The 13,562-nt window shown below is 36.3% G+C and overlaps 1 protein-coding gene across 23 annotated transcripts in view; it reads left to right on the top strand.

Annotated features, from left to right (window-relative positions):
• The window catches only part of LOC113112952 (calcium-activated potassium channel subunit alpha-1), a 248,262-nt gene that overhangs the window by 65,632 nt on the left and 169,068 nt on the right, over positions 1–13,562 (top strand). For all 23 annotated transcript variants that reach the window (XM_026278911.1, XM_026278912.1, XM_026278915.1 and 20 more), the window contains exon 2: positions 6,155–6,319. In XM_026278911.1, coding sequence (XP_026134696.1) covers positions 6,155–6,319 — 165 coding nt within the window. The remainder of the gene's footprint in view (positions 1–6,154; positions 6,320–13,562) is intronic.

The raw sequence follows: 13,562 nt of genomic DNA, 5'->3' as shown, positions 1-13,562 counted from the left end.
GGCTATTGTAGAACGTAGCCTACACTTAACTTTGAAACTTTTAAACTGTCAGCAAATCTTCTTAGCTTTTTTTTTCTGTTTTACATGTTCTTCTTAAGATATACGGGCATGTAAACATGATCGGGGGAAAGTCGGGTCCTTAGTTTGTTAACAATAAGGCCGGCTGCGGAGAAAACGTGCTCTGAAGGCACAGACGTTGTTGGGACTCACAAATAACGGTGTGCTAAGCAAATAAGTTTTGTGAAGCCCTTCGTGTTTTCGTTTCACCACTGAATGGGATCCTCATCTGGTGGAATACATGGCTCCAGTAAGAACTGTTCCTACTCGTCTCGGCTGGACTCTGTGTAATCATCGCTGAAGAACTGGCACAGCCATTTCCGACGAGTGGGCATTGCATCCTCTTCATCGTTGGTGGCGGCGGCTACATCTGCACCAATCGCATCAAGGAAAATGTTCTGATATTGTTAAAAAAAGTTTTTTTTTCTTCTCTCATGTTTTCATCGAGAAACCTGAGATGTTTGTGCCGAGGGTCTAGGGCAGACTCGAGAAGAGGAGTTTTCACTGCATTCTCCAAGTTAGCGGTGTTTATTCGTTGCTTGAGAGATGGCACAACAATGTTCTTGAATTCGGTCACTTTCTGTGATTCTCCACAGCATATTTGAAGTACTGTAGAAGACCGCAGCTCTTAGGGGCCGTTCACATATTGCATCTTTTGTTCGCTCAAGTTCATTATTTCCAATGTAGGCCATTTATAAAAACAGTTCATTTATCTGTTTTATCAATGATTCACTTTATATATATATATATATATATATATATATATATATAAATAACATAATGTGATAATATTTAGTATTTTCACATCTAGGTGGATTTTTTTTTTTAATTTGTACTACTGTCTGTTCAATATAAATAAAAAGAAACTGAGCATAGTGGATCGTACTGAACAGTGACATATCTGTACCATTCCACCCCTAGTAGATACTACATGAAGTAGTCTTTTGCGTCTTTTCAGAACAGAAAAAAGGAAGAAAAAAAAAAGAAAAAAACAATGATGGGGTTAGGAAACAAGGTCACCCTAAATTCAGTGTGTTGACTGCTAGGCCATAGTCTGCTTCAGGCCTTCTGTCCGTTTGCATTTGAAGAGGGCTGGATTTGCCCAATGCAGCTCAGGCTTTGACATCACAGCTGAAAAAATAGCTGATGGAGTGTCCCATGGCTCATTGTTCCACAGACCCTTTTTCTTCCTCACTCACATAGAGCGCTCAAATGAAGTAGAAGTTGTTTCTTGTTTACATTGTGTGCCTGGCTCTGCACAGCCATCAGGTTGAGACCTTATGTATAATTCATGGCTTTACCCACATGAAGAGTCTGCCCATACCACCACACCTCTCTCAGATCACAACTTTCACTCTCACATTGTGGTGCTGGAGAAACGTGATTCCAGTGGTGTTAGCAAGCAGGTTCTGTGCAGTAATCAGTTTTAAACATTATGATTTTACTTCCTGCCAGTGTGTTTGTCAAATGTGTGGCATGATTGCTCAAGAGTGGCTAACAATCCAAAAATGAAATAACCTCATTCGAGTCAAAATAAATTTGTGTAAACTACAGCTTGTTTACATTTATGTAAGATATTACTCATACACTGATGAGTCAAAAAAAACAACAACAACTGGCTGTTATTATTGTTTTCATTATTGTTTTTATTTTCAACCTCTTACAATAATTTAAAGCACCCACTTTTAATCAGAATAGTTCATTTAAATTTATACATTTTCGATTTGAAATGATTGTCACAGGATTCAGGAATTCCAGGAGAAGATGCTGAGCTAAGAGCTTTAAAACCCTCCCTAAGCTTGCACCAGGCCTTCGGGCCTTGACTTTTAATCCATCAATATCCTCTGATTCGAACTGGTCTTTCTCATCAACTCACTTCAGCAGAGACCAACTGGAGCCCCAAAGTGCATCAGGACTCTTTTTCAAACAGTTGAGAAGTGCAAGTATCAAACATGGTATTATTAATTGATACATTAAGTATCATATGCAGCTTTTTCAAAAGGTATGTTTGAACTGAGAAACTGATGTTTCCTTCAGGCTGCAAATCTGCTGAATAGCAAATTGTACCATAGCTTCGTATATTTATTTCTCTTCTCTTTAGTGCTTAAGTTTTAACCCATTTTCCTATGCGTGTGTGTGTGTGTGTGTTAGACTAGTTTAAGTGATTATGTAGCTAATAAAGTTTTATTTGTATCAGACTTGAGGTTGTTCGTTGTTTGTTCATAACTGTAGTCCCTAATCATGCAGATTTTTGCTACATGCTGTGAGTAGTTTTGTACAGTAAGAAAGTTGTTTTCCTTTAACAGGCAAGTAACGTTATTAGAATTGAGGGGAAGTTGACAATGAAATGTCAAGAAAATACAGCGGATCTAAATATCTATAATTAATCATGACTAGTTAGGGTTGATTATTCATATTTCCCCTTTGAGCTGATTCGCTACAATAGTCTTCAGCTGTCTGAAGACTGTGTAACTTTAGCTCCGTATGCCTGGGCTGTTAGTCAAATTCTGGAGCCAGATGGTCGTGTCTGGATCTCCTGTGGTGTCAGTCTCTTCCAAAACCTCTGATACATGGTTTACTGCCTCACTGGATGCCACACCCTGAAGACAGACTATATATCTGTCCTGGGATGACCCTCACACCTCACACTTGTTACTGGATAGCTTTTTACATTCATGGTTTCAGTCTGTTAGTTTCAGCTATACTCAGGATCCAAAATTGGCCTTCCAATTGTCTTGCTATCTTTAAAACCTGATACTTTTCTGCTAGCAGCACCTGGAACTAGTGAGTGCTCAGTGATTTTCATTTATCCTGGAGTTTAGTTTAATATCACTGATACATGTTTTTTTTTGTTCTTCCCACTTGTTGACAGAAGTGTTTCTCTCCTCCTGAGACTCTCATTAGTTTTGCTCTCATCTGAACCATATAGCTTTCCATCACAGCTAAGCATCCTCTGTGGTACCACCAGAGTGATACACTTTCTCTAAGGATGTGTCATGTCTGACCTCACACCCACAGCCATGCCTGTGGTTTGGACTGAATCTTAAGACATCTCTATCATTTAAGCCTACTGTAAGCTCTTAAAAACTCTTTGTCAGATGATCCTACATCCTACTTCTTAAGGTGTAATTATGTGTCACGTTCAAGTGCTCTGTGGTCAGAGAGAACGCGCTAACACAGACCTTTTGCTTTGTGTAATAATATAAAGTATTCAACAAATATATAAAGAAAAATAAACAATATTGTTGAAAAGATTGGGGCTGGTAAGACTTGAAAATGTGAGTCACCTTTGCTCAACATTAGATCAAAAATACTGTAAAAACACTAATGTGAAATATTACAATCATATTTTAAAATGCCACTTATTTCTGTGAGTGCAAAACTGCATTTTCAGCATCAGTACTCCACTCTTCAGTGTCACATGATCCTTCAAAAAGCATTCTAATATGATGGTTGGCTGCCAAGAAAACAATTAAGATTTACTTGAATTAACAGTTTATACACTGATAGCAGAATTGCTTGTGTGTTGACATGGTTGTCAGTAGATTTTGGATTTCACAGAGTGGAGAGGTGACATTTCTCCTAACTGGAGAAAGTCCGATATCAATTATTTTGCCTTGGTTATATTTCAGTCCGTCACTAGTCATATTATCATCTCTATTTCATTTTCATTGGGATAAACTGGATAACATTCCTCGTTTTTGTTGCCAACAGACAGCTTCTATCATCAGACTGATATTCTGTTCCAGCACATGATCCCACTGAGCAGACAGAGATGTTCAAAAGAGTTTTGTGCAGAAATGAGAGTATTTCCTGCTGTTATTTATGCATCATAGCCCAAGTCTCTTAATTCTCTGCCTGCGGATGTAACCCCAGAATCCCACAGCGACTCCCTGAGCCTGTGAATCATAGCTGTCCTTGCCTCGGCCTACACACCACCAGCCGAGCTGTGTGCGTCAGGCAGTCTGAGAGATGCACTTTTGCTGGGCCTCAAAAAATAACTCTCCTCGCTGCTTCCTCCCAGGCCTCTTCCAGCTGTCAGAAACCTGACAGTGAGTTTGATGTCTACCGTGATGTAGTCATAAAAACGGAATTTACAGTTTAATGTGGAATCTCACAGAATTTGTCAAATTTTTGATTAATTATTTAAAAGTAGGTCATTACACATAAATCCAATTTACCAGCATCTCTAGAACTGCTCTGAGAGTCACTTCATGAGCATTTGACCGTTTGATTTGAGTAAAACTAGCGTCACATCACATACACAGAACTGTAAAAGTATTAACGGCAACCCGTCAAAATAAAAGTTTAATTTAAAGGCAAGTATTTGCCAGAAATCTATTACTTTTATTCAGCAGAATGTATGTAGCTGCCTACTACTACTACTACTGCTACCACTACTACTACTACTACTACTACTGATAAAAAGAAACAAACATTATTTTTAAATGAATAATCACACAAAATTCCTTTTCATGTTTTAATTTTATTAGTAAATCCCCTTTGTTTACCAAATAATAGTTTGCTTAATGTTCAATAATTAAAAGATAAATTAAATGAATGTTTTATGCCTTCGTTTGATAACCAGAAAAATTTAAATAGAACAGAATTTCTGAGAAAAAAAAATTCATAAGGCTATTTTAAGAAAAAAATAATAATTAAGTTGTTTTTATGCATTTAAATAATTAGAAATGATAAAACACAGAATTAGGTTACAATGAAACATATGGTGAAGAAAAAATAAGTTATTTCATGTAGATGTGTTCAGGCCAGGACTCTTATTAGGGGTGGAATGGTTTAACTTTTTCACGGTTTGGTTTGTTTCACGATTTTAGAGTCATGGTTTCGGTACAGTTTGGTATGTGCTATGTTTATGGAAAAACTATACTTTCTAATAAAAATAACAAAATAAGAATATTCTCTCCAACTACAAGCAACCGCACAAATAAATACAATAGAGTAAAGATACAAAATATTAACAATACTTTTTTTTTTTTTTTTTTTTTTTTTTTTTAGGTAGGTCTGGCATTAGTTTTTAGGTACAGAAATTGAATAAGGTAATCAAATGTATAACAGCATTGCATATTGGACTGTATAAATAAAAGATTGTTCTTTATTAAAGGTACAAAAGACATGGACACACCCTTTAGCGAAAACTCAAGATCTTTGCAATTAAACATGTCAAAGAGCTTTAGATTAGACTGGCCAAATATAATGTTTATGTCATTAAATCTCTAGGAGGAGTTTGCTACATCATAAAACATGTCAGTTCCTGTTGCCAGCTGGTAGCACTATGACTATAACTGAATATGGGCATGGGGATGTCTTTAGGAAAGGACTCTTAATGAAACGTAAAGTTTGGGGCAGATTGGACATTGTATGCCTGAGCTATAACAACTTCCTCTTTCAAGGCAAAACATCAAAATTTGTCAGGCCGCTATTGACATGCCCTACAACAAAAATTCAAGATCTTTGCAATTTAACATCACGAAGGACTTTAGATTACACTGACCTGTAATCTACCTGTGTTGATCTGGTTAGTTGATCTAGGAGGAGTTTGTTAAAATACAGTGCCTGAAAATCGCAAAAAAAGACACAAAATTTGAAGAATTAAGTGACGTTCTCTTGTGTTTCGGATTTTGCTCCAAGATACTTTTTTGTAGGTATTGGGTTACATGTGCCGAGGGGCATTTCTTTAAAATTGCATAGGTGCCATTCTGCCAACCCCACTTTTGAAACCTATATCAAATTCACATTTTCAGCACTTCTGGCGTGTTCCCTGCATTTTGTTTAATAAAATGTCAAAATATGAAATTACTTGTAAGACTTCTATTTATTTATTTTTTTGTTATGCAAATTATTTCGAATTTTAATGATTTTGAGTTCATTGGAATAAAAAGCTCATCTAAACCGACAAAAAGGTTTTTAATGTTGCAAAATTTTGTTACCAGCAAAATTCTTAGAATTGCAATGCAAATATTCAATATATCAGCCATAGTTTGTATGATTGATTGACTGTTTCTAACAGCATGTTTATGAGTATCCAAAAACCATCCCGTTGCTTACTTTGTCCTATGTGTGCTTTTATTTTTCCCAGGAGGCACAGAAGGTGAATAACCCTATGAACAGTCAGGCTGATGGCCCAACGAAGAACCAGAATGATAAAGAGGATGTCCCAGTCAGCGAGGTGGGCTGGATGACCTCAGTCAAAGACTGGGCGGGGGTCATGATCTCAGCACAGACCCTTACTGGCAGAGTTCTGGTGAGATGGCTACACACATACACCCACCGCAACATCACCAGATGCCCACAAACATCCCTCCAGAGCATGTGATCCTCATATATTAGTTTTTACAAAAAATAATGTTTTCTCACTGATAACTCTGTACTGACATCTCATGAAACCTTTGTCACATGCTGTGACACAGTTAGCACACTGCTGATTAGGGCTGGGCGGTATGACGGTATATATATATCCAGAGATTTTGCTATAATCCGTGGTATGCTAATATATCTGCATTACATAATAGTACTTAACGTTTTTTACACCTTTGAGTAATGAGAAAACATGCATGAATAAGAAAATAAAGAATGGGATGCACTTGATAGAGTTAATAAGTGCAATAAGAAGTGAAAAAGAACTCAATGTGGTGTTTGTGCTGACTGGCACACACTCAGACAGTATGATGCACGACTTTGGGAAGTGCATGATGTTTAATAAAGTTATTAGCAAAGTCACATGCAAAAATGTAGGCATTATTTTTGGTTCTGATCTTTGCCTTGAAAAGCAAATTAGCTCAGTTGTTCACAGGTATTATGAATTGAAAATCATTTCTAGACTTAAATCAACACTTTCCTTTCAAGACTTGGAAAAAGTTATTCATGCATTTATCACATCACGATTGGACTACTGTAATTCCTGATTCCTTGGTCTTCCCCAATCTTCATTGGCTCATTTGCAGATGGTAAAGAAAGCAGCAGTCAGATTGTTAACTGGTGCAAAAAAAGAGATCATATCACTCAAAATTTTGTTGATTGTTTGTAAAGCACTTATTAGACAAGCCCCATCATAAATTTCTGATCTTATCTCATTTAATTCTGCTCCTAAGTCCCTCAGATCTGCTAATAAAGCTCTTTTATACATCCCACGGTCACAACGTAAGTTTAAAGGTGATAGAGCCTTTGAGGTAGCTGCTCCACGGTTATGGAATCATTTGCAAACTGACATTAAGAGTGCTCTGTCTGTTTAGTAACTCTTTTTATTCGATGACCTTTCTTGATTTTTTATTTATGGATTAGTATTGTTATCTTGGATTTTCATTTGTACTTTATTTTATACTTTAATGTGTTTTATATGTTTTTTTGTACAGCACCTTGGTCATTTTAAGCTGAATTTAAATGTGCTCTATAAATAACATTTACTTACTATTACATGCAATAAGCAGTGAAAAAGAACTCAATCCACTGCTTACGCTGACTGACACACAGCCGAAGCATGCATGCTGAAAGTCCCTCTCAGACAGCATGCAATCCCGAAAACAGATATCCTTCATGCTAACACATGCCCGTTTTGTGGAGTAATTACAGTCAATTATGTGTTGAATGAACAGAAACTGTTAAAACCGGTGAAATCACTGTGTTTCAGTATATTGGATCCGTGCAGTTGGTCTTAAAGGGACAGCACCCTTATTTACCTGCTGCTATCTGTCATTATTGATGTTAATCTGTTTGGATCTTTAATAAGAATCATTTCATGTTTGATTGATACAGTGAAGAGTATGCAGTAAAAATACACTTTATTCATTTTTTTTAATATTTCTTACTACATGCTAAATAAGCCATCTGTAGCTAAATAAATTAAGTTTATTTTTTATTTGTTGTATTGTGTTTATAATTTTCTTATTTTTCTTATTTATAATAAAAATAAAATAAAACAAAAAATAGCTATATTGAGATATCTATCGTTATTGTGAAATAAGATTTCTCATACTGTGAAGTAAGATTTTGGTCATATCGTCCACCCCTACTGCTGATGAGATGTTTTTATAAGTGTCTGTCTGACTATCATACATCTGACTCTAGAGGTCAAGACTATACCCAGATGATGTACGCTTGTTTTGTTAAATGTGGTTTTATTAGCATGCCCCATATAAAAGGCTTTTGGGAGTGCAGTAATACTGAATGGGGACTTGCGTGGGTGGTGCTCGTCATCGCAGCCGTTTGTGCTCGCATAGTGCTAGACATGGACAGGTCAATTAGCTATGAACAACTGAGTCAATTTACCACATAATGAAGATCATTTACTTTGGGAATATTATGCAAATGAGAGCAGTCTTAAATTTATGACCTTCAGCAAATTATGGGTGAAATCCGTTTTGCTTTGTGATTTTATACTCTGGTGTGTCTGCATTTCTAAAAGCTTTAACCTCATACATCAGTAGCATGTCCTTCATTTGTTGTGACTTGAATATTTTTCTCCCAGTTCTGCATCTCATCTTTCAGGTTGGGTTGCCACTGTACATGACCAGATTGGGAAGCAGGGCTCTTAGTAGACCAGTCTAGTCTAGTGTTTCTCTTTTAGTGCATGTCTGATCTGTAATGGGCCATTCACACTGACAGCAATTAAATCACTGACGGAAGGTCGCTGTGCTGCGGTCGCCATTAGACTTTCCTACTCGACTAGTGTCTAACTGTATCGGCAGACTATGAAATTAACTTCATTAACCACAGTGGCTGGTCAATAAAAGCCCAATGTGGCTAGAGATTTTTATTTGTTTATTGTTTCCAAGTAAAATATGCAACTAAACTCAGAGAACCTCCTATATATGGTTTTCATGGAGTGTTCACAGATAAGACATTAAACAGTCGTGACATTAAACACTTGGGTCAGACTTGCAGCATCTAGTCAACTAGGGATATGCTGGTATCAGATTTTCCGGTTGCGATGAATTGCTCATGCTTTTATCACAGTAAACGGTATTATCACAGTATTGAAATTTCGTTTAAAAAAAGTGCTCAAAATATAGTAAATATAATAGGTTAAATAACTTTTTTCTAATAACAAAAATAACTGAACATTTAGATAAAATAAAACAATAAAGAAAAATATATAAAGTTAAAAGTTTTGCACAGATTAAAGTGCAAAACAACTATAAAGACCCTTAGGTATAAGTTTACAATCTCATTAGTTAATCATTAACATTCACAATAGCTACATTTGCTACTGAAATTATTGATCTTTGTTAACAAAAAAAAAAAAAAAAAAATACAAGTCATAGTTCATGTTAGCTCTATTAAATAATACATTTGCAACTTTACATTTTAACAACGTGTTATTAAATATCGTAATACTCAAGATTAATGAATGTTCAGAAGAATTTGTCATTGGCAGTTTATGGTAACCAATGAATTAACTAATGTTAAAAATTAAGCCCTGATGTAAAGTGTGAGTTAACAATAAAAAATCTAAACATTTTCAAACTATATCTATGGCACATTGTAGTCCAGATTAAAATAACCTATTAAGTCTTAATACTTACTGTAAGTATTTGGAACTGTGATGAACATCTTTGCAAATACACAAATCTCAATGGCTATTTAAAATTATTTAAATATGCTTCAGAAAGTAGTCCCAACTGGTTTATTTAAGGGGTTTCCAGGTTAAGGACATTTTCTGCAGTTTAGCTCCATCTGCTGTCAGAGAGTGAATGTGCTTTCATTCAGCACATCTCTCATGTGTTCCTCCATGTGCTTCTCATGCGTGCTTGTTTACATCAGAGCGCACAAAGTCTTTCAAGCAGCATACAGCGATGTTGTGCATTTTGACCACTTTGAATAGTATTCTTAAAATGCATTCCAAATTCTGAATAATTTGTAATATAATTATTTGTGGTATTTAGAAGTGCCTACTATAACAATATTGTGCATATTCATTACCGCGATATATCGCATTACCGAATACCAGTCTATAGTCAACAAATAACTTTAATCACTACTATAAAAAACATATTGCACCTGTCAATACTGTTGAAGGTGTCCTTTATCAGTCGGCTTTATATTTATGCTCAACATGAAGTATAAGTATTGTTGTCGTTAAGACAAGATCCTGGTTTGTCGGCGGCCGCCCTCTATGTCACGTACAGCAGCAGCAGCGCGCCAGCGCCGTGTCAGGCATGATTCTGGTGTGTAAAGACACAGAAAACGCGAAGCAACTGAAATGCCATGCTCACGCCACGCAGACAGCGTGTCACCGGCCTTAGAATCAGCTGCAGGGCGGGATTTGTGCTGAACGCGGAGACTGTACCTTCTCGTCCGGTGTGCGACCGCTTTTAAAGTTCTGCATAACGGCTTGGCCACTTGAGAGACAGGTGGATTGCCGCTGCTGATACTGCTGTCGAGCTATGTAGGTGTGGTTTCAGCAACCAGCTCACGCCTTTTTGCCCATTTTCGATTGTATGGGAGAGTCGCTTGGTGATGCGCTGCCAAGATGGCGACGGCCCGCTCTGCACACTTTGAGCTTCCAAAACGCTCTCCAGGAGGTTACGGTGACGTCATGGACACTACATCCATGTTTTTATACAGTCTATGGTTTTTTCATATTATTATACATTTTTACTAAACTCCCATTGAATCAAGTTGCTTTGTCGTTGCAAATCACTGTCAGTGTGAGCATCCCTAAATTCTCAACAATGTAGTCAATAAAGCAACAGCATGAGTGACATTTGTTACATTGGTGTTGGAACTTGTAATTGATTACTTCAGTAATCTGGACAAGAGATAGTGTTCATTGTTTTACTGGCTAGTTATAATCTTCAGTTCAGTTGTATTCCAGCAGGTAGAGGTGTATTTGCTTAAAGCAAAGGAAAATATAAATTAAGTGGAACTTTTATTTGGACCCCACAGATATGAATGAATGTTACTCCAATGGCTCCATCTAAGCCATTGAGTTTAGTCCAAACAGCTTAATGGGTTGGATTTGTCAGTGGATCATATATCCTTGCGGTGAAAGATGGAAAGTCATAGTCTGGCTGGAATTCATCTGTAGACCGATGCTCAGAGACACTGCACCAATGCATACAGTGTGTACCTGTTAGTCGTACAACCACCATTACCTTGAAACTGAGCTCTCTGTTCCTAACATCCTTATTCCATGATGTGATTTTGGGAAGAGACTAAGTGACAGAGTGCATTAAAAGTTTATTCAGTCTGAATTGTGACTTAATAAGTGTTTAGAATGATGTGCATGTGAAGGTGTGCTGTTTGTGCTCCTCCTGAGGCCTTCTCCTGGCCCTTCCTTTAAGAGAACATTTCCACTGAAGGTATGTTGAGCAGGAACATATTGTTATAGTGTGAGTGGGAGTGTTGTGTCAGGGCTGTGACTGTATCGTAAGTTTTATACCAACCAAATTAGGTCCAGCTGGAACGCTTCTTCACACCCGTAAATCAACTCACAATATTTCATGGGCCAAGACTATCCCTGAATCCACAGCACACATATTTCATGTACATCTTTTCTTTTCCTCTTTTTTTCCTTTCTTTTCTTTTCTTTTCTTTTCTTTTTCTCACTCCTAAATCAATTTAGACGCTTTGAATTTAACTTGATTTTAACATGTGAAGATGAAGTTATTAATGAATTATTATTAATTACAAACGATTTGAATGACTTTTTGGTCCTGTCATTGAACTTTTGGTTTCTTCCAATGAGTCTACAGTGTCAAGACAAAATAGTTTGATTTAGTTTGCATTTGAGCTTATAGTCTGAAGTGAATGTGATGAGGCATGAAGACAAAATGTCTAACATATTTTTTTCGCCCAGCGTAGTCTGATCCATATAGAAATGACTCTTATGAATTGGCTTTTAAAGAATTGGTCAAAAACATTCATGAACCAGTTTTAAAGTTCAAAATGTTGTGCGCTTAAGACATAGAGTAATTATGACAACATAGTTACTGGCAGAGTTATGACAACAACATAGTAGGAATGGGCCAATTACCTCTTTCAAGGTATATTGCAATTTGAAAATTTCACAGATTCAAAACCACATACATTTTCCGTTTTACTGTTAATGCGGTGTGTACTGTTTTTCATGTCTCCTCAAAGACCGAAAGTTTAGGAATTCCGCAGGTTGTGTGAAGTGTAGAGAGTAAAACAACCCCCTCACCCCCAGTTGGTGTGAGCAGTCAGTCACGTGTGTGTAGGATGGCCAAAGGAGCTTCCCCTGGAATATCCTCTGCTTCCAATCCTTTTCCAAAATGTAATTTATGTGAAAATATGAAGTCTGTAAACACCCATTAATACAGGCCAGAGATGTTGAAGACAGATGTAAAGAGAAAAATACTGTAGCATGCCGTTCATTCACTGTTCATGATGCACAAACTATTTGAGGAAAATCCTCAATATTGATTTGGGGGTTTATATGAGTGTGTTTCTGAGGGGTACTGACTGACTTCAGAAAAGTTTAGATGGTATTTTCTTTTTGTCTCGTCTCTGTATAATTCACATTAAAGCTGTGTTTCAGTGTAGCGCTGCTTTGTTTACAGCAATAACCAAGGAAACGTTGTTTCTGCTGTTCCAGAAGCGCCTCCTGCTGTCAGAGAGTGAATCTGCATCTCATTCAGTTTGACTGCTGTTTGTTTCGTTCAGGCATGTAGTATAATATATAAAGCTAGAAAAAAAAGAGCATTCTGTTTTTGTTTCTAATTGGGTTCTTATTAAATCAAATGATGTATATGAAATTCTATAATTAAATGATATGAAATTATATAACTGAAATGTGTATGAATTGCTAAAATTAACTGTAATTACAGATTTAGGTTAAATAAAGATGTCTTTATTTTTCTTCTTTTCAGGACAGCAGTAGCTCTAGGAGCAAATCAATCATCCACTCAAAATAAAATATAGTGTGTTCAGTGGGATTTTTATTTATTTATTTATTTATTTATTTTTAAATCCAGACATTTAAAATAACACATTTTAGAGCTTTAACAACTGTGATATTTATACTTAAGGTTATCATACCATCAGCATGGTTAAAGAACATATTCGGAACAGGGTTTGATTGTAATTAATGATTAAGGTGGAAAAAATCAAGAAAATGTTTAGTTATCTATTTTTAAATAGTAGTTCATTTAAGAATTAAAATTGCAACCGGAATTGATACATTTACATCCCTGTTAATTAACTACAGATATACCTGCATATATTTTTTTTTAATGTTCAAACAGGTCTAAGCCAAGAAATGCCTCGGTTTCAAACACAGGTGAAAGTGATTGTTTCAATTGGCTTCTTTCATATATGTAGGCTATTTATAAGGAGGCAAAGCCTTCGTTATACTAGAGCTGCACACATCCCATGAGAATATCATCAGTTTCTGCAAATGATCAATGCTTTCATCAGCCTCTCTCTCTTCCTCACTTTCTCTCTTTTCCTTTTGCTTGTTTGAGTTGAACTATAATTTTGAACCAAGTAGTCATTGTAGCCAATTAGATAAAAACATTTTAAAGCAA

The sequence above is a fragment of the Carassius auratus genome, chromosome 13, assembly GCF_003368295.1.
Source record: "Carassius auratus strain Wakin chromosome 13, ASM336829v1, whole genome shotgun sequence".
In the NCBI taxonomy this organism is placed as follows: Eukaryota; Metazoa; Chordata; class Actinopteri; order Cypriniformes; family Cyprinidae; genus Carassius; species Carassius auratus.
Note: the sequence above shows the minus strand (reverse complement) of the source record. Positions and strands in the feature narration are given on the sequence as shown.